Here is a 22538-nt window from a genome sequence, read left to right on the forward strand (position 1 = left end):
ACTGGTGGATGTACATATACCCGAACTACTAAGTACCAAATACCAGCTCAGAAAAGAATAACTTAAAAGAAATATGTAGACTACATGTAACATCCGTGTCCATAATATCACCAAGGTCCATAATATCACCACCTTGAGAAATAGTGTGCTTTAAGATATTTTTACTGCAACATACTTTTGGTATGCACTCCTGCACACCTCAAATGTACATACCTAGGGTATGTTGCAGTAAAAATATCTTTAAGCACACTTTTTCTCAAGGTGGCGATATTATGGACCCTGGTGACATTATGGACACAGATGTTACTTGTAAGTCATGCCTTCAAGTACCAGAGTTATCAACCAAGGATTGAGGTGTTCAAAAACTCATTCTTTCGTAGAACTATCACAGAGTGGAACTTGCTGCCAGCAAGCACAGTATGGTCATCGTCATTAGATAGCTTTAAATAGTGTTTAGAGTTAGATGTTCAAGGGTTACCTGTAACAAGACTTAGTCGTTCGATGACTATAGCTAGCTGCCACTGTAACACATGCCTGCAAAGCTGGAGGTGTGTTATGTCAAAGGGTGGTTATACCGGCTATACAGATTCAGATACAGATACAGATATCCAAAAAATAGGCTAGGGTTGGTGGGGTTCTGTGAGTAGTAGTAGTAGAATGGTTTATTACAAGAACAAAAAAAGACAAAGTACACACAAGCCTCCTGGCAGCTATGATGGCTGAATTGCGAGGCTTATTCTAACATCATGTTGCGAACGAACTTTGTACATTCATAAAATCTAAAAATATAGTTGACTTTAAAAGCGAATATTTAAGGGTCGGTTGTGGAACAAGAAACACAACTTTCTTTTTCCTAGGCCTCGCTGTCTCTGTAGAACAACACTAGGTAAGGAGTTGAGTCCTATCAGCACCTTTTGTATGTCCACCTGACCCACTGTCAATACAGGTATCACTCGTGTTGAGCAGGGTGTTCAATAGCTCCTGTGTAAGGAATACATCCTACAGTTTGTTAAGTGCCTGTCTGTGTGTGCATCCTAGTCTTTACCTGACCCAAATCTGTCCTACGGTGAAAATTGATCACCACAAGTACAACTATACTGGAGATAAGTACAAGGGCAAATAGTGCTGTGCTGATGACACCAGTTATCTCTGTTTGGCTAGCTTTGCTTGATCTGGGGCGGGGGCCTTCTACTCACTGTCTGGTACTTGCAGTACAGAGGTTGTGCTAGAGTTTAAAGCCACACCAATTTGATTTGTTGATTCTCAAAAAAGTTTTTTTTTTTAAGAAAAATGTGAAGCGACAGGGAAAAAAAATTAAAACAGAATTTAAGCGTCTTCTGATAGCCCCAAATGCTATAGGAGCCATGAAGTCAACATACCAGGCTGGTTTCATTCAAACATTGAATTTTGTAACTTTTCATCAAACGAGAGTGCATTGATACATTGTACATGTAGATGGAAAAAACCTAACAATTCAAACATTAAGCTGGCACAGCCAAATAATAGCCGAATTAGCGGGACATTGGGGGGCATTCGGCTATAGGGAGGCCAAATTCGTGAATGTGTAACAGGGGCTTTAAACATATCGTTGGCACCCTGTCTGCTGTGGTGTTTCCTTATGCATCTTACTTACTTATCCTGTTCATCCCTTGCGAGACATACATACAATGTATGATATAGGTCATGACTTTTTTCTTGCATCTGGGTCTGTCTTTGGCCACCTTCTGATCGCCAGGATAATCCCATGGGCACCAGGTCACAACTCACAGTTCTTTTTTGGTTTTGGGTCTGTCTCTGCTTCTTTACCCAATGAGTCTCCCAATTTAAAGCTGATTTGGTTTTTATTCTTAGTACATGGCCAAGCCATTTTAGTCTTCTACAACCAGTTTTGTATAGTTACTGTAGAGTTTTACATTATTTTGAGATGACCTTTCTCATGTATGGTATCCTTCTTCCCATCAGACGTGTCTCTGCTGGAGCGATACATGATGACCTGTGACCTCTACCAGCGGAAGCCCGTTGCTCCGGGAAGCCACGCCGTGCCCTACGACCCCCGCTTCGTCACCAAACTCCTCCGCAACTACCGCAACCACCCGGCCATCCTCCGCCTGCCCAACATAGCGTTCTACGACGGCGAGCTCATACCGTGTGCCGATAAGCTCGCCCGCGAATCTCTCTGTGATCTGGATCTTCTCCCGAAGAAGGGCTTTCCGATCGTCTTCCACGGAGTGGTCGGAGAAGACTTGCGGGAGGAGCGGAGCCCGTCGTTCTTTAACCCAGAGGAGGTGGTGACCGTGCTGAGGTACACCAGGGACCTGCTGGACGCCAAGGGACTCGGCATCAAGATCACTGAGAAGGAGATCGGGATCATATCACCCTACAGGAAACAGGTCAGTAGGATCATGCTCTTTGGATTTTTTAAACGTCCTTTTCAGATTGAGGCTCTTCAGAATTTTTTTTACAGTGTAGGGGTCAGGTACAGAAGGAAGTTAACAGCACTTTTGGCACAATCCAAGCATATACATTGTAGTCCCAAAGCCAGTTGGGGGTCATAATGGTATTCAACCCCCCCAAAATTTTTGAACTTTTAACCCTGGGTTATGTGTTCTGTTACAGCTTCATTTTTTTTTCATTTCAAGTCAAATTTTCATTTTTTTAGAGATTTATAAAAACACCTCTACACTGGTTGAAAGACAGTCTGTGACATTCTATATACTTGTATAATCCTGAGATAACTCAATTTTCTAGCCCTATCATGCTGCTGCTCTTTAGTAAATGCACGACTTAGCTTCCTGAAAAAGTACTACATGTATACATTTCAGAATAGAAACATATTAGATTACTCCCATCAACATTGTTTTCCAGGTGAACAAGATACAGCGGATGATGAAGGCACATCACCTGAGCAACATCAAGGTGGGATCAGTGGAGGAGTTCCAGGGAGAGGAGAGGCGCATCATCATCATCTCCACAGTCCGCAGCAACCCGGACTTCCTCCCCATGGACGTGGACTTCAAACTGGGCTTCCTTAGGAACCCCAAGGTGAGACCATGATGAACCTTTCACAAGAAACTTCAGTGTGAAACCTAAATCAGTGTGTTTATTATTTTTACCAAAAGGAAAACATATTGTTTTTGCTGTTTCTTCTTCTGTCCCAAACACTGACCAGTCCTGGTCAATGACCTGAACCAGGCTGTCTGTCACCATGGTAACTGGTGTTGGGTTACACAATGTTGCAATTTTATAGTAGGAGGGATTTAGACTCCGGTCACCATATACTAGTATATGAATGTGTTTGAGTAAGAGATAAAAGAGGAGACCATATTCAATGGTAAACATTATGCATTTGCTTTGCAAATGTTACCTTTCTAGGTTAGAATGACTTTTTAGTTCATTCCTCAACTCTCAAGAGATGTAACAGTACAAAACTGTACATGGTTGGAGCTTCTTTCAGAATAGGTGGTCCAATAGCAAGACCTGATGTTTAATGTAACTGTAGGCCACACCAATTTAATTTGTTGGTTCTCGGATTTTGTCAGAAAAAACATGAAGCGACAGGGCGAAAAAAAATAAAAATTAAAACAGGTTTAGGCATCCTATTATAGCCCCAAATGCTATGATAGGAGCCATGAAGTCAACACAAAAGGTTGTGTTAATATTTAAACAATGAATTTTGAACTTTTAATCAAACCACTGCAATGATAGATGGAAACACTGCAACAGCTAGGGAGAAAAGGACTTTCCACAACTGTTGGGGGCAAAATATGAGCATTTTTGAGTTGATTCAGAACCAGAATTTTTTTTTTTTTTTGCAAATCAGAAAAAAATGAAGAGGCGAATCCGAGAACCAACAAATTAAATTGGTGTGGCCGTAAGTTATAATATTTCATCCCTCCTTCTGTATACAGAGGTTTAACGTCGCCATCACTCGCAGCAAGGCCCTGCTGATTGTAGTGGGAAACCCCAACGTTCTGAGCAGAGACCAGCACTGGAACAGGTAAGTAATGGCACAGTGGCCAATGAGATACTGTAACAGTAATTCACATTACTTGTCTGTTGCAAATTTCCATTACACTGTATACATTCACAGTGGCAGCAGGTGCAAAAAAGAGGAAGTCTGAAAAAAAAAGCTGTGAATTATTTGTTCACAATAATGATAAGTTTAAATTTGTCAAGAGTGACCGCCACCCGTAGAACCAGCAAATACATTATAGCTTATGGGGATGGATTCCAGATTTCCTAATCCTGAATATTTTTCATTTTGCCGCCCTGAAATTGCAATGGAATTAATGGAAATGATAGAGGACATAAATTGTTAACTCACACGCTTCAACACACATTTTCTACTACAATCTACTCCCTCTTGCAGTTTCCTGGAGTACTGCATGAGGAACGGTGCGTATGTGGGGTGTGACTTCCAGAGTGCAGAGGACGAAGCTGAGGAGATCACACAGAGGCTGGCAGCTGTGGGGCTGGATGATCAAGGTAGGGTGTACTAACCTTCTAGATCATGATGAAACTTAGGCCACATAAATTTAATTTCTTGGTTAACGGATTTTTCTAGAAAAATAAGGGAGTGGGCGGGCGAAAAGAAATAAAAATAAAAACAGGCCTAGGCATCTTATTATGGCCCAAAATGGTACGATAGGAGCCAAGTCAACACACCAGGCTGGTTCAAAATTTAAACAATGAATTTTGAACTTTAAATGATACCACTGCATTGAAAGATGGAATTCGAATAACTGTTACAACTAGGAAGAAAAGGACTGTTTTCAACTGTTCAGGGCAAAATATGAGCATTTTGCAGTTGATTCAGAATTTTTTTTTTTTTTTTTTGCAAATCAGAAAAAAATGAAGCGGGCAAATCTGTTAACCAAAAAATCAAATTGGTGTGGCCTTAGCAGGTTCATAGGGATAAGGGAGGTCAAGTTAGGAGTAAGTCGGCCCAAATTTGGCTACTATTCAGCTGCGCTAGCCGATTGTTGCAAAATGTTTTAAACATTTGGGGGTTGGTTGAGAGGTTTGACGATGGTGGCTGGTATTTGGCTGTAAGTCAGCAGGATGATTTTTAAAGTCATGCTGTTTTCTATAAAATTTTACTGTGTACTTGCATGGATGTCAAGGATGCTTATATTTGCTGCAGTCATCAGTGAGACATACTGTACTTTTAACTCAGATTGACATGTTGGACAATACAGGAAACATTTGAACAGGCCAGGGATGTTGTTCAGTACAGTATGTTTGACACTTTCATTGACACCTTTCTTACTAAAGGCACAGAAGATGGTTCAGAGTGTTGTATACAGTAAGACAACAACAACTGTTCCAATATATCTTAATGTGACACCTGTTTAATTTTAAAACTGACAATTTGCTGAAATTTATAGCCTCCTTCGCAGTCTTGTTGGGCGTGGGCGTAATTTTTTCTGTGAGCGACGCGAGTAATATGCCGCCGCGAGGGACGATTTGCTGCCGAGGGACTTTTGCCACGGAGAGAAGGTTTCCGCGCTCCAACAAGACTGCTTCCAATCGGCGAGTTAAAAGGGCTATCAAAAAACACTTAGGAGCGATTGGCATGGATGTGTGAACTTCCCGCAATAAACGCCACCAGTGCAGGGAGGTGTTTACGCCCCATTCCTCGACGAGCCGAAACTTGCAACTTTCTAGCGGTCGCCGATCAACCCGTCGGTAGAACGCCAACCATCCCGAAAACCGAGCCCTATCCACTCGACAAAATCCCGTAGTCATTGCTGCTACGAAAAACAACTTTAACACAGGAACCCGCAAGCTAAGCGATATTGCTGGGGGACGTGGACAGATAAACAAAGTGCCGCCATGTTGTTTGGTGGCGGGTTGATCTCACTGGTCATAGGAGGGTAACGCACCGCTCCGCAGCAAGTTGTGTAATAAAAAGAATGGCACATTTCACCAGCAAAAATAGTACTGCAAAGTTTGTCTTGGTTTGTTTGCATGGGATGCTTAAATATGCACAGCAATGCCTTTGTTGTAACATTACCAATGTTCAACCTTTCTCTGTTGGAACCTTCCACTATAACGCAAGCTAATAAAACCAACCGTTGACAAAAGGCGAGCGCTCCATGCGTATCTGTGAATTACCCTTGCGCGAACATGTGAATTGGACCTGCGCGAACATGTGAATTGGACCTGCACGAACATGTTAATAGCCTCTATGAAAGGCTGGCTTAATCCGAGGTCCTTTCTAGTCGCCGATTGGAAGCAGTCTTGTTGGAGCGCGGGAACCTTCTCTCCGTTGCAAAAGTCCCTCGGCAGCAAATCGTCCCTCGCGGCGGCATATTACTCGCGTCGCTCACAGAAAAAATTACGCCCACGCCCAACAAGACTGCGAAGGAGGCTAGAAATTTACATGTACTGAGGCCACACACCAGGCTGGTTGAAAATTAAAACAATTTTGAACTTTTAATGAAATTACTGCATTGAAAGTTGAAATAACAGTAACAATTAGGAAGAAAAGGACTGTTTTCAACTGTTCAGGGCAAAAATGAAGGGGGCGAATCCGTTAACCAAGAAATTAAATTGGTGTGGCTGGCCTGATGTAGTAGTAACTTTGATTCAAGAACAAGTGCTTCTCATACAAACATGTTAAGTTTGCAATGTCCAATTATGAGGTTGATATTGTGGAAAAGTTTTGTTTGTTTTGTTTCTTGTTGCACACAAAAACTGTTGTGTTTTGCTATTTTCACAGAGCTACTTTACCAAAATATACAAAAGTCATTTGAAGGGGCAGTAGGTCAAAGAGCAAGGACAAAGACAACTACAGTACATGTTGTGGCTTACTGTACATTTTGTAAATCACGTCATGTTTGCTGTAGAAAAACTTCACGGTCTGAGAAAAATGGACATGTTCTCAGAACTCTAGGTTCATGGTGGCGTCGTGTGGTGTAGTGGTACATCACTGGACTATGAAACGGGGAGACCCGGGTTCGATTCCGGGTCGTACCCGAACAAGTCCGAACATGCGCCGCGACGTTGTACCCTTGGGAAAGGTACTTTACACGACTTTCCTCACTTCACTCAGGTGAAAATGAGTACCTAGCTTCGGCTAGGGACGTCCCTCGGATAGGACGTTAAATGGAGGTCCCGTGTTTGGGAGAGCCACACCCCACGCACGTTAAAGAACCCACCACACTTATCGAAAAGAGTAGGGGACCTTCCCGGTGTGAGTGGTTCAAACATTACAGTCTGGTCTCAGGTTTGACATCTTTGAAAAGGTGATAGTCACCTGTTATGTCAATCCTTCCACAAATGTGGTAAATCATCATAAATAAATGGTGGCGGCAGGTGGAATAAAAGAAAGTCAGCAAATTATTTCTTCACAGTACTAATTTTAAAAGTAGTCCACAGTACAGTACCACAAAAAACTGCAAACCACATTGTACCATGAAAAAAATCGTGATTTACAGTATTTACCGTACCCTGCAACCTGGGTGGTATTCTGGTGTGAACTATGGCGCAAATAACAGCAATGTGTGATTCCTCATGACAGTTTTCATGGGTAACAATTATGTCGTAAGGGGCACATTTACAGTGTAGTGAGTTTAGTGACGCATTTAATGTGCAGCTGTCAGAGAACTAACTTGTCAAAGCTAAATTTATTCTAACAGAACTCTGACCACTTCCAATTAGAATAAGAAAATTAATATAATATGATAAAGTCATGGACCAATCAGATTGCAGAGCTATATACCAAGATGGCACTCTCTTAATCTCCAAGCAGATGTGTGGTGTGGGCTAGTTTTTGTACTGTACATTGTCTCAGTACTGCTTTTTACCACTCAGGGCTTGTCACTACACTCAGGTGGAAATGAGTACCTTGTAGTTTCAGTTAGGGACATCCCTTGGATAAGACGTTACATGGAGGTCCTGTGTTTGGAGAGAGCCACACCCCACGCACGTTAAAGAACCCACCACACCTTTCGAAAATTGGTCAGGGCTTGCTCCGGTCTGCAATGGTGCAAATTATAAAGTGCAGAGTTGGTGATTCACCCATGTAGCAGAATCATCAGCAAGTTGACTACCTAAACCCAAGACAAGGTGGGGTCGTGTGGCGTAGCGGTAGCGTCTTCGGCTCAGAACCAAGAGATCCCGGGTTCAAACCCCACCTTGTCACCGATCTTGTGCCCTTGGGAAAGGCACTTTACACGACTTTCCTCACTTCACTCAGGTGTAAATGAGTACCTAGCTTTGGTTAGGAATGTCCCTCAGATTGGATGTTAAATGGAGGTCCATGTTTGGGGAGAGCCACACCCCACGCACGTTAAAGAACCTTTCGGAACCCACACCTTTCGGAAAAGAGTAGGGGCATGCCCCCGTGTGCGATGGTCCAAATACTAATCTGATTATTCACTGCAGACTCCAGGACGAGTAGTGTGAAATTCACACTAATGGACACCCTAAGCAAACAATCAAACAAGACAGCTAGCACAACCCCCATGTGTAGCTAGTGTTAAAGCCTTCACCTCAACTGACAACAATGTTGTTCACCTGTTATTCCAGAGCCAGAGAAGGACAATGATGATGAGAAGAAGGAGGAGGAAGCAGAAGAGGAAGAGGATTCAGAGGACAGTGATGGAGACTGGGAGAAGATCGAGATGAGTGCCGCAGAGCAGTTTGTCCAGCCTTCCTGGGGGGCAGGCTACTGATGGAACAGCCTTCCCAGAAGGAGTGAAGACGAAAGATGGAATGGCCGTAGAAGATGGATGATGGGCTAGAAAAGAAGGAAAGAATTGAGCAAGAGAAGAGGTAGAGAATTAACATAATTTCCTGGTTAACATTTTCAAATGTTGAGTCATCCACTGTTGATTTTGGTGGAAGATATGTGATAGTTGTGTCAGAAATCTTTACATGCAGTTAGTTTCAATCATAAAATGCTATCACAAACGCCTACATGTATAGCAGCATGGGATAAGAAAAACCACACACACAAAAAAAATCATGATTACACACAGTCAGAAGTTTGCCATCAGTTGGCCTTGTTGGTACATGGAGAATGATCGTTATCGCTTCAGGCATCTGCAAACATTTTTGTGTCTGCCTTTGGCAGTTGACATGATATTTAACCGTGTTGAGCCCCAACATATCATCACTGGGAAGGGTTGTTGACAGAAAAGACCAGGCACTATGTCAGGTATGTCTGAGACATCGGTGAAGTCTACCGCTCAGACGAGTCTAAGTCCTGACCTGGGCTGCCAAGCTCTAGCCTCCATAGCATGCCAAAAACTGGGGGTTTGGGGGTCTTCAGGGTCTTTGGGAGCTCTTATGTGTTATTTTCTGATTCCATATACTACAACATAGCTGGCCCAGTTGAATTACCCCTGTTTTTAGAATCGGGCTAAACAAAAAACAGCTGAAGACAAACCCCCAGTTCTATAGCCTGCTATGAGGCTAGGGTGCCAAGCTCCATATCAGGGCACGACAAGGTCATATTTGCACATCGAAGGTATATTTGTACATCGTCTTACCTGCTGGCATAAATAAGCAGAAAGAATCCAATGGAATTCAGAAAATTTAGCAAATATAGTTTTAGTCACTGTCAGTGTGTGAAGCAAAAATCTTTGACTTGCAGAAGTTTAACTTTTACAATCATGGTGATGTTGAAACAAAACATTCTTTTTAAACCCAAACATGTCTGATTTTTAAACAATACGTGGTTGTCATTGCTAGGGCATTTTGCCGTATTTTTAGAATTGAGAATTTGACAAAAATGCTGATAGTCAAAAGGCAGGTGTAGAAATGATTGTCGTTTACTGTCTAATTGATGGGTATTGTACGGATGTTGGATTGCTGAGTGCCATACATTTTGTAGTAAGGCCACAACAAGTAAATTTTATGGATGACGTCCTTTGGGGCCCCTAAATCTAATGCGAGAGGGCAAAAAAAAACAAGAAGGGCCCTAAAAAACAAGATGCCTAGATTAGAAATATACTAAGAGACGACAAATGTTAGGACACGAATTGATTGAGGTGACACAGTGTAACAAGCCAGAAGTATTTTATTCATCATCAAAACAGCAATAAATCAGGTGGAACCGTGGACAGTGAAAACAGGATGGTAATAGACACTTTCTTCTACGGGTTTCACGTCAATCTGACGACTTGCGGCACTGTCGTGACTCTTTGGTCATAGTTACAGGAAGCGGAATTTCTTCTTTTCTAGGAACATGCCAAGATCAATGTGCGCGCGGACGTCATCCATAAAATTTACTTGGTGTGGCCTTATGTGGCCAGCCTTGAAGATTGGAAGGTTAGAAATAGGGGTGGGTACCGGTTCAGCTTGATCTGGGCCTGATCATGATTACTGTCGTACTATTGATATCATATTTTGGAGAGCAAGAGAGGTCAAATTGTGTTTGAATTACATTTGTTCAGGGATCGAAATTCATTTTTGGGAATAGGTGCACTGGTGCACCCAACCTGAAAAATTAGGTGCTCAAACATTTTTTGGGTGTACCATATAAAACAAAACCTATGTAACAGATCTTACTGCTCCTCTTCTGAGCTTGAATCTGAAATGGGAGTTAACTTCAAAATCTTACTACAAAAAAACTTCAAAAAGTGCTACAACAAAGATATTCTTTTTCTGACACTTAGATGCCAAGAATATCCTGTTACTGTATTACTATTAGACATTATTTGATATGCACAAAAATACCTAGTAACATAAATGCACCAGTGCACCCAAAATTGGGTGCACAGCTCCAATTTTGGGTGCAAGCTCACTGGTGAAATTGTATTACACTGGAATTACACAATTTTTTAAGTTATTTTCACTGCACGCTGCATACAAATTTAGGCTAAACTAGGTTCATTCTGGATTTTTTTTACCTTACATTGCCAGTAATAAGATATCAAAATATAACCGTTTACTTTGTCCCAAAAAAAAGTATCAGTTCACAACTTTCAGGTTTTATGGACTGGGTTCTTGGACGTTATTCAGGTCCAGCCGAATCAGTACCCACCCCTAGTCAGTAGCCAGTATTATGGTAGGCTGGGCCGTGCCGTAGTCTTAGTGCCAGTTGAGTTGTCCTCAGTGCGGTGGATCTATGCAGTACTCACAAACAGAACCTCACTGTGGAGGGTCCCGCATGTCGCCGACAGAGACCCAGATCGCAGAGCACATTCCTCCAGGAAAGGGACCGAAGTAGACTTTGACTACTCGGCTGGAATAATTGACATTGGATTATGTGGAATTAGGACTTGTGAGCTTAGCATAGGGGTGCGTAACGCAGCGGTATCTGTGTGGACCTGTATAGAGGCCCTGTCTGAAGTTATACAGTGTTGAACGCATTGTCACAGGAGGACATACGTTAAGCCCCTAGCATGAGAAGTAGCGTCATCAAGGACCCGAGAGATCACTCAAAAGCTGAGGAAAAACAAACAAAGAATTTTTTAGATAATCCCATGTTTCGCAAAGATTAGAGGAGACTAGATCAGCCAGTATGTACAGATAATCTGTTTGAGCTCACTTTGTCTTGGGAATTCGGTCTTCTGTGTCACCACACCGTACATATATGTATATCAGGACATTCCTAAACCCAGGGCTCTAGCCTGCACCCTTTTTTTTGGTCCATTGCAGGAACTTTGCGGCATGTGACCGAAAAAATCCGAAACCAATCCGTCAACTTTGATGGCCAAAATTGACAATATAATGGAAAAAAAGCACCCAAACAACCACTCTCAACCCCATGATTTTTCTCACAAAATGTGGGAAACTGTGTTTTTAAGGGTTTGGAAATCTAAAATTTGCCACCAAATGATTGCAAGCACTCTCACCCCCAGGTACAATCATGAACCCAGGGTGCCAGAAAAAAAAAATTTGGGCTGGCTAGAGCCCTGTCTAAACCCTGATGTTCTTCATTCATAAATTTCCTCAAATTGTTGGAAAATGTAGCTGATAATTGTCACAGAAATATAGGTGCCTCAGTCTTTGTTACTGTTCAGTCTTTTGCATCTACTTTGTTCAATACTGTTGCATTTACTATGTAGTACATACACAAAGTTATGCATCATAGACTTCTATCATTATATATAAGTTGAAGTTGTGAAAACCTGAATTATAATGGTTTTTGCTGTAAAGGTTGCTGTTAATATTCAAGAAACAATTTCATATCTACATTTGTATACCAGTGTCTATATTAGTCATTTTGAAAAACAATTAAACAGCTCGGTGCATGCAGATATAAAGACACCAAACTGTGAAATAATCAAAATACAATCTTTATACATCTTTTGATGAAGACTTGAATGTATACATTTTGCTGTAATCTTTGTAGAAGAAAAGTTCCAGCAGGCCTGGCAGTCTCCACATTTTGCTGCTCTCATATTTCCCATGATGCAAATGTTCTGTTGCTGTGAAACTATCACACATAACTGTGTAAGAGTTTAAAAATGTTGTCTGAAATTTTTCATGTTTCCGAACCTATCATATATGACATTTAGTCAGCTGGTTTTGTTGGCATCATTTGTCATTTCTATGATGCTGTATATGGTTTTGTAGTAAGTTTTGTTGGTTGAGTAGTATACATACTTTTATTAGGTGAAGTCTTTTTAATATGTTCTTACTAGAGTAAGTAAATGTTTCTTAACTAACTTTTTTTCTAAATGCTGTCTACTAACCGATTGAAGAAGTTTTGTTGTTTCGGATTATAAGCCCTGATTGTATGAAGGGTCCTTGTATAGTACATGTAGTTAAGGTAAACATTTTAATAACTGAGTCTACTTTGCTTACATTTCATATCACCAACAGAAAAATATTTTTCTATGTTGCACCTTCATAGCTATGATACATGAATCAGTGCCTCTCAAAATTTGTTACTGAATCAGAATTGTACAAAATACTTAGTAAAGTGCTGGAAATACAGAGGTTTCTGAGAAAAAAAATCTTTTGGTGCATGTATCCAGAACTGGAAAAAAAATAATGTAAACAATAATTATTGTAGATGCACATCCAAATGTACATGTACAATCACTCTCAAACTGATACATTTTCAGCATAGTGTAGATAGAAACAAAGTTCTATTTCATTGTACTTGTAACTTACAGATATGTTTCAGACTTATAGGTGAGGCCATACTGACTTCATTTTTTAGATGACATCCTTTGGAAGAGAACCCAAAACTGATGCGAAAAAAAAAAAACAGCCAAAAAAGAATGTTGCTAAACCACATGTACAGTAATACAAAGCTAGACTATAATTGTGAATTTGCGATAGACTTTACGACAAGCCAGCACATGCTGTGTCGGCATTTTACTGAGTTCTTGAGTTCCGTGGAGTTTCGGCAGCCAGGGTGCCATCCTCCGTAGTTACCGCTGGCTCCCTATTGTCACCAGCTACCATGGACTACGAAAGATGGTATCCAGGCTGATTTTTTTTTTTAAGAACAGGAAAAAATCAATGCATGCAGATGTCATCCATAAAATTAGATCAGTATGGCCTGGCGTCTGGAAAATGGAGAAGACAACTGTATAACTGTGAAATATTAAAACAGAGTGCAATACTTGTGAGATTTAGAGGAGACTGTGAGAGGTTTTGAGCGTTTTCTCCATTCTTCAGATGGCACCTTGTCTTTCCTGTTTGATGTATTTTTGTATGTAAAACTGTTACTGCCTGCAGTCTTGTAGACTGGACCAGACAAAAAGGGTTTTTTTAGCTTTAAAGGCATCCAAGGCAATTTCAGGGTGGCAAAACTGGATTCTCAAAGAAAGTCAAATTTTCTGGTCATTCTTTTAAATGTAGTTAAGTTGACTCAATGGTTACCCTATCCCATAGCATACTGATATCTGTGAGGTAAAATTACGATGTTGCTTACAGAAAATGGTTGCTTGTTTTGTATCGTAGGCTGGTTCTAGCTATGTATGGGCAGTATAGACAAAAAATAAAGAGGTGCCTCGTGTAGCTTGTTTCTGGGCTATTTCAAATGCTTCAAGTTTGAAATGATGCCAAAATGTGCCAAGAAATGGCAGTAAATGACAACATCAGGCAGATTTCCTCATCCAGAACATTTTAAGGTTTGCCGCCCTGAAATTCCACTAGATGCCTTTAATGTATTATTGCATGGTCTTTGCATGTTGAAGTGTAAAGTCACATATGGTTGATATTTAAATTTTAATGCTTTATTCAACTACACTCTTCTATTAGTATTACATGTACATGTATGTTCAAACAGGCTAACTCCACAGCACTACAGAATAGTGTAAATTGTACTGCCATTGACTGTCACCTTTACGAATTCCTCTGAAAGAGTTGTTGATTTCTAGTGGCCAGTTTCTATCAACCCGTCCTAAATGCGTTGGAAGGTGATACCGTGGAACACAGCTTTACCGATTTAAACCACCCTTTTTCAACATCTGGTCTACAAGACTTGAGTAACCTGTTTGAACCTTAGTGCAATTCTGTACAGTCACTTCATGCTTTTACACATGCCTGCACATCAGCAAAGTCTACACACCAAAGATACAGAACTACTGTACATCAGGATTTTTTCGCAGTACTTTTATATTCGCGGTCACTTGCACTGAGAATTTTATTATTACCGCGAACAAATAATTCGCCGACTTTTATTCTTCTGCACCTGTCACCACTGTAAACATATAGTTCCACGAGCATGTCAATTTTTTTTCTCAGACCGCAAAATTTTGCCACCGCAAACATAAAGTACAGTAATTTACATACACAGCCCTGGAGCTACATGTTTACTGTAAATCACATTACATGTATGTTTGCGGTAGCAAAATTTTGCGGTCCGAGAAAAATGGACATGTTCGCAGAACTGTACCTTCACGGTGCCGGCAGGTGCAGCAAAAAGAAAGTTGGCGAATAATTACTAGTATTTGTTCATGGTAACAAAAATACAGTGAGTAGAATTTAAAGTACTGCGAAAAAATTGTGGTTTACAGTATATGCCGAAGTTGTCTCTTGGGTGTTTTGCCCACACTGCAGGTCAGAACATTATGCAAATCAGCTGATCCTCTGATAACTTTCAGAGAGGTCGTTAAGTAGGTGTTCTAAATCCAATAGGGACTTAATTAGGTGTTTTAATTATGGAAATAGTCTAGGTGGAACTAATGTGAACAAATTAGGGTATTTAGTTGCACTTTTAATGACCCTTAGATAAGTTGTGGTATTTTTACTGTAGAGTAGGTTGTTGGAAGTTTTTGAGGACTTGTTTTGTCATTTATTAACAGTTACTGTTATATCAACTCTAAGGATGTAGTTGTCAAAAGTGCTGGGAAACAAAAGATTGTGGTGATACTTGACAAGAGAGCAGACTCTGATCCAGAAACTATGACATTTGGTTGTTTTGAACAAGGTGTAAGTACAGCTAAAGCCTGGTCTTAGCATGCATTTGTTCAGCCTTATAGGCTATGCCAATTTAATTTGATGGTTCTCGGATTTTTTCAGAAAAAAAATGAAGCAACAGGGCGAAAAAAAATGAAAATAAAAACAGTCATCATATTATAGCCCCAAATGCTTTGATAGCAGCCATGAAGTCAACACAAAAGGCTGGGTTGATATGTAAACAATTAATTTTGAACTTTTACTCAAACCACTGCATTGATCGATGGAAAAACTGTAACAACTAGGAAGAAAAAAAGACTTTCCTTAACTGTTTGGGTGCAAAATATGAGCATATTTGAGTTAATTCAGAACCAGAATTTTTTATTTTTTTTGCAAATCAGAAAAAAATGAAGAGGCAAATCCGAGAACCAACAAATTAAATTGTAGATGTAGAGGGCACATGTAGAGGGCATGTTTTTCACAAAAGCCTATAAACCCTTGAGAGACAGCTTTTTAGTGGCATCCTTAGACTTGATTGGATGCGGTTCAATGCAATTTGTAGAATGTAATCTCTCCTCTTACCTCAAACGTTGATAGTCTTGAAACAGACTCTTCAGGGCTGCAAGTATTGTCCTGAAGTTGATATTTTGAAAATTTTGTTCAGGAAGATCATGTTCTAGTAGCCTCTACCAGGCTTGGGGAAGTGGCTGGAAAAAGTAGAAATTGGCCAAATAGAGAGATAACATGCCAGAGGAGTTGGTCCACAGTTTGCCTCATTCCAACTTGGGGTTTTCTCTCTCTGTTGGGCCAGTTTCTACTCTTCACAGCCACTTCCGAAAGTCTGGTATAGGCTAATGTCCTAGACTTGCACACCAGACATACCTATTACTACCCATGTACCCACAAGGATAATATAGAACCCCTGTTAAGTCTGTTTCAGGGTTACAACAACTGTCACATTCCATAGGGGAGGCATAGTTCTGCCACACTACCAAGGTGGTTGTAGCCACGGTGTAGTAGCCTGGTAGCCAGTCTATCGTGGTTGGGGCAGGCTGTCTTCGGGGCTCTGATAGTTTCCCCCCGTCCAGCTCAACAGACCACCCGGTGGGAGTGTTTCACCTGTAGGAGTTTTGCTAAGAGTTGTATGTTTATGTCAATATTAAGCATTCGCACGCTTCATTTTTTTCTGATTTGCAAATAAAAATAAAAATTCAGAATCAACTGCAAAATGGTCATATTTTTCCCTGAACAGTTGAAAACAGTCCTTTTCTTACTACTTGTTACAGTTATTCCATCTTTCAATGCAGTGGTATCATTAAAAGTTCAAAATTCATTGTTTAAATTTTGAACCAGCCTGGTGTGTTGACTTCATAGCTCCTATCGTACCATTTGGGGGCATATTAGGATGCCTGTGCCTGTTTTTATTTTTATTTTTTTTTTTTGCCCGCCCGCTCCATTATTTTCCTAGAAAAATCTGTTAACCAAGAAATTAAATTGGTGTGGCCTAATGGCCAAAAAATTGGCCAACAGACATTAACGGAAGAAGAAGAAGAGTTTTGTATGCCAGGAGGGCTTATTTTGCTCCTGTCGTGAAAAAACCTACCAGGAAACCTAGCTGAGTCGGGCGGCTAAGAGCTGCTGCAGCCCCAAAGAGAACCCAACCTAAATAGACTGGATACCAGGCTACATTGTAAGTTAGCTCGGAGACCTTGCAGTACTGTTGTTGCATGTTCAAAGGTAACACTGACCTGTAAGCACTGATGTGTCTTGAAGAAGACTTTGTGTTACACGTTTGTCAATGTTATTATTACACAAGTGAAGACGATTTTTGTCTTTCTGTATAAAGTTGTTACTGTTACTGTTCATACTAACCCGGTTCTTGTGCTTTACATGATGTAGGTTTAATAAAGCTGAATTTTTTTTAAAAAAGCGTTTCCTATCGTCTTGTTTCAGAGCATTTACGTGTTTCCAGATACACATGAAAAAAAACTTGCAAGTTTGCACAAAAGCACCAAGGAGCAGGCTCCTATAGAGAGAAAATGATTTCTAGTCAGTTACATTGTACATGCCTCGATGCCTAATAGTATACATATCATGAGCAACTATCATGAAAAATATTCTTATAACAGATTGACTCTCCTGGGCAACTAGTCCCGTTTTTTACCGAATTCTGAATTCTACATAGCCTCCACCAGGCTTCGGGAAGCGGCTGGAAAGACAGATGACATGCCAGGGTAGTTGGACCGAGCTACATGTAAGAGAACATTTTGTCGCTTTTTTACTCTTTGCAGAGTAAATTTCTACTCTTTGCAGCCGCTTTCTAAAGCCTGGTAGAGGCTAAATTCTATGATCCGTAACGCCGTAGCAAGGCCTGGTGGAAGCTACATGTTGTAACATGAAATATAAACTTAAGGGGGCGTTATGTGTTACAAACTGTCCCGTTTAAAAATATTCTTATAACAGAAGCGTGCAGAGGCCTGGTAGAGGCTAATTATACGATCCGGAGCGCCGTACGAAGGGCTGGTGGAGGCTACGTGTTCTAACTCGAAGTATTCTATGACCCGTAGCGCCGTAGAAAGGCCTGGTGGAGGCTAACATGTTCTAACTCGAACTATAAAGGTGGCGTTGTGCGTTACAAACTGTCCCGCCTACTCCTTAAACATTGGCAGGTGTTAAACTTCCTGTCATCGGGAGTCTTATTACTTTCTCCGTCCTGTTTTCAGGTCTGTTTCCGACGTCTTAAAAACCCCGTAACGCCAGGAATGAGACCTTTAAGAACATCCGATGTCTTGACTTGTCGGTCGGTTGGTTGGCCTCGCGTCACGCGGCGTTCACACTTTACATCTGTTCGGAGCCACCGCCGGTCAGCGTAATGTCTTCCACCTGTTCACGGTAGTTCCTACCGTGGGAGGCAGACTATAGCATCGGGCCGTTAGCCGTTTTCCTTCGGCGGCCAAGAGCCCTTCGCCCGCCTCTCTAAATTACCGCTACGGGGAGTTGAGCCCGAGGGAAGTTTGGTCGGCAATATTATATATGTTTATTACACATATACAATTGGTCCGACTAAACTCCTCTGTACACTTAACCTGGTATCCAGTCTATCGTGGTTGTGGCGGGTTCTTTTCGGGGCTGCAGGAGCTCTTCCCCGCCCGACTCAGCCAGGTTCCCAGGTAGGTTTTGCACGACAGAAGTTTGGTGGGTCTTTGGTGGTGGGACAAAACTTCTTTCTTACCGGGGCTGTACCGGGCGGTCTGTTGAGCTGGACGGGGATAGCCCGGAGACAGCCTTCCCCAACCACGATAGACTGGATACCAGGCTAAAATTGGCTACCTGAAAATGGGAATCAACGGTCTAAATAGGCCCGTCCATATATAGTTTCATTGCCATGTATCATATTTCAAACATAGATAAGAGTATGATTGTACCCAAACCAAAGACGAAGATGGATGGAAAATTGAAAATTATAAGATAAAGAGACATGATATCATGGTTGATTTTTATGGAATCTGACGCAAGTAAGATTCAAAATAGCATCATAGATAAAAAAAAAATTATGACAAAGATCAGACAAATATACTGTAAAACTGCTGAAAGTCAACATTTTAGTTGCGCTCGAACAAAGACGCTCTGGAAAAGGACAAGCGCACTTCGGTCACAAGAAGCCATCACAGGAAATGTGATTCTTTTATTGACACAACAAAAAAGTACAGGCACTTTTGTATGGTCTTCCACAACTAAAGATCTAACAAAGCTTCATACATGTGTAACGTCATCTTACGTACAGAGTATATGTATGCGGTAACAATAAAGGTTTAACTATTGTCTAACATGTGGTCGAAACATTCTTTAATGTATTTTCCTATTTGAACACTGTATTGGTTATCTCCCCCGAGAATGTAGTTGAATTTATCTATAAGATCTAACGTATTGAAATCAATTGAACAAGCGGAAAGAAAAGTGAACAGCAATAAGCGCTTATCATTGTATAGTGTACCATCCATTGTGAAAAGGACAATACCTGTGAACACAGTGAAACACGCCGATGTCTTTCTCTAAGCATTAATGCCACACCAATTTCATTTCTTGGTTAACGGATTTTTCTAGAAAAATAATGGAGCGGGCGGGCGAAATAAAAATAAAAACAGGCCTAGGCATCCTGTTATGGCCCAAAATGGTACGATAGGAGCCATGAAGTCAACATACCAGGCTGGTTCAAAATTTAAACAATGAATTTTTAACTTTTAATGATACCACTGCATTGAAAGATGGAATAACTGTAACAACTAGGAAGAAAAGGACTGTTTTCATCTGTTCAGGGCAAAATATGAGCATTTTACAGTTGATTCTGAATTTTTATTTTTATTTGCAAATCAGAAAAAAATGAAACAGGCGAATCCGTTAAACAAGAAATTAAATTGGTGTGGCCTAAGAGGTGAAGAATGCCGTGTGGTGAGTACAGGAGACAAGTGCTAGTCTAGCAAGTGGAGCGGAACAACAACAACTCCACTGCACTACGAACAACAAGGTCTTTCATAACACACTCACGCAGTCTAAAGGTGTGCAACGCAGGTTTTAGGGCGGATTTTTCAAAGCCAATAGAATATTCTTTATGTACCTACTGGTTCAAAAATTCTGACGGAAAATGGTTACTGAAAGGGCCCATTGCAAGTTTAGGTCTTTAAAAACAGATTCTTCAAAGCCAATATTCTAGTCATTTATCTACTGAGCTGAAACCACACTGTCTCCATGTATATTGACCCTCATGGAGCAAAAAGTTTGACGGAAAATGGTTTTTGAAAAGGCCCTTGGCTGAGTTTTAGGGTACCACTCAGAAAATAAAGGACTCATCTTGGGGCTTGTTTCCGAAGTTTTAAATATACCCAAAGTATGAAATGCTGATTTTAAATGTGCTAATAACGTGAATCAGTATGTGTCAATATCACAAATATTGCCTTATCCAGAATATTTCCAGTTTTGCTGTTCTGCATGTTATCGGATGCCTGTAAAGACGTCTAATGCAATTTCGGCAAAACTGGATTCTAAAAAAAATCGCTTTTAGTCATTCTTTTAAATCTGTGGTAAGTTGAATCAACCCTATACCACAGCATAGTAGATATTTGCAAGGTATATCCGTAGATATCTGTAAGGCAAAAATGCGATGTCGGTGACGGAAAACGGTTTCTTGTCTCTTCGTAGGCTGGTTCTGGCTATTTATGGGTGGTACCAAAAACCTCGCATAGCCTGTTTTGGGGCTATTTTTAACGATTCAAGTATGACATAATGACAAAATGGGCTATGAAATGGCAGTAAATGTCAATGTCAGACAGGTTTTCTCATCCAGAATATTTTCATTTTGTCACCCAGAAATTGCATTGGATTTCTTTAACAACAATGGAGAATGCAAAACAATGGCATAACGACGACAATCCTTATCTGTATTGTCTCAGTACACATTTCGAAGCGAATTGTCTCAGATTCACAAGTTAATTACAAAATGGCAATTAATTGGGAAGGCATGTTGGTTTGGAGGGTCCCCAATGTTGGAGCTATGATACTGAGGTTGATAAGGCCTTGACTACAAGCAAATTATTTGCTATTCAGTCACCGATTTTGTTCTTTGTGCTTAAAGGGGGGATAACCGCCATTGTTACATTGTCTTTCGCTCCAGGACCCGCAAAGCTCCTGTTTATGGTGGTTAGATTATCGTGTACAGATTAGGACAATTTCGTCAAGTGATATATGTCGCAGAGAAAGGTTCTACGATGCTTACATGTAGTATGATGTACATGTAGTTGGCTACATCGCGATTCTAGTACCTTTTTGTCGATTGAAATGTAGTCTTCTTGTGTTCTTCATTCTTAAAGGTGCTCAGTGCAATTTTAGGGCTTAAAAACAGATTTTTCGAAGTCAATATTCTAGTCACTTATATACATACATGTGTCATGGCTTGGCTTGGCTTCGTGTAGTAAGTTGAAAAAACACTATCCAAATATATACTGACATTTATAGAGCAAAAATGCTTAAAAGTGTGAAGGAAAATGGCTACTGGTAAGATCCTGGGTTAATTTTGGGGTACCACCCAGAAAATAAAGGGCTCCTCTTGGGGCTTGTTTCTGCAGGTTTAAATGCCCAAAGTATGAAATACTGATGCCATGTGCTAATGTGAAGCAGTATGTGTCAATATTATGAAGATCATGCCTTATTCAAAATATATCAATTTTTTCCCTGAAATTGTATTGGATGCCTGTAAGAGCTAAGGACCGGTTTATTCAGTGTCCTGATTATATCGTTCCGACTGACATTTACTAATGAGAAAATAACAGTGCAGGTGTGTGAATGAGTGCAGACGACTATGTCGTTCTGTGTTTTTCTTCAGCGGGACAGAGTAGCAGCCGGGTGGGCGTCTCTTGCTAAGATGACTCCTAAAACGTTTTCATTATTCCAGGCACTGAAGGACGTCCTTGAATACGGGGCTCTTCCTTTTCGGGGACCGATCGCTATCGAGGGATTCGTGTGGCAAGCAGCTCTCCAAACTAGCCTCCCTAGGCCTTCCTACGGGAATATGGATCGTAGAATTCGGCAAAAAAAAATTGGCCAAGGGAGTCCGGCCGCGGGGAGGTAGTTTCTTTCCCTCTTCTTACCAGTCAAACCTACAAGGCGGCCAAACTCCCCTGGCAAATATTCTCCTATATATAGCCAGCGTAGTTATTATGGTAGAGACTAACTCCAAACGATTTACTTCTTGTTGAGGAAAGAGGTTTCACTCGACGACTGTGAGCACCGTCAATCGTGCCACGGAGCCCTTTTAAAACTCCTGGCAAGTCTAGAGATTTGTTTCTTCCGCTTGTTTGGCATCTTTATGCATTGTTTCCGCATGACATCCGCTGGGTGACGGTGATGCATGTGGATTGTGCCGGCCTGTCATTAGGCCACAGCAAGTACGTTTTATGGATGACATCATCGCGCGCATTAATTTTTGCCTGATTTGGAAGAAAAAGACAAGAAATTTTGTTGCCCTCTGACAGTGGTCAACATGACGAGAATGGGCAAAGATGTCTGATGCCATGCTGGAAGCTAGGTGGATGGCAGATAACTAAGAAGAAAGGAGACAAGAAAAGGCTCTGATTTAATGTTTTCTTTCTTACTTGGATGCAGTGATATGTAATGGTGGCTGTGTATATGTGATGTTCTCACTGAATCAAAACATTTGTACAATGATTGAG

At 40.9% G+C, this 22538-nt stretch overlaps 1 protein-coding gene across 1 annotated transcript in view; it reads left to right on the plus strand.

The window, feature by feature from the left end:
- The window catches only part of LOC109476777 (putative helicase MOV-10), a gene marked incomplete at its 5' end in the record, with an annotated part of 30047 nt that extends 20130 nt beyond the window's left edge, over positions 1–9917 (plus strand). The window contains 5 exon segments of the mRNA XM_019777797.1: positions 1963–2390; positions 2866–3042; positions 3909–3997; positions 4370–4485; positions 8536–9917. Of these exon segments, the coding sequence (XP_019633356.1) occupies positions 1963–2390; positions 2866–3042; positions 3909–3997; positions 4370–4485; positions 8536–8681 (956 nt within the window).
- Between the last annotated feature and the right edge of the window lie 12621 nt (positions 9918–22538).

This window comes from Branchiostoma belcheri, unplaced genomic scaffold (genome assembly GCF_001625305.1).
Source record: "Branchiostoma belcheri isolate BF01 breed outbred unplaced genomic scaffold, Haploidv18h27 scaffold39, whole genome shotgun sequence".
Lineage (NCBI taxonomy): Eukaryota > Metazoa > Chordata > Leptocardii > Amphioxiformes > Branchiostomatidae > Branchiostoma > Branchiostoma belcheri.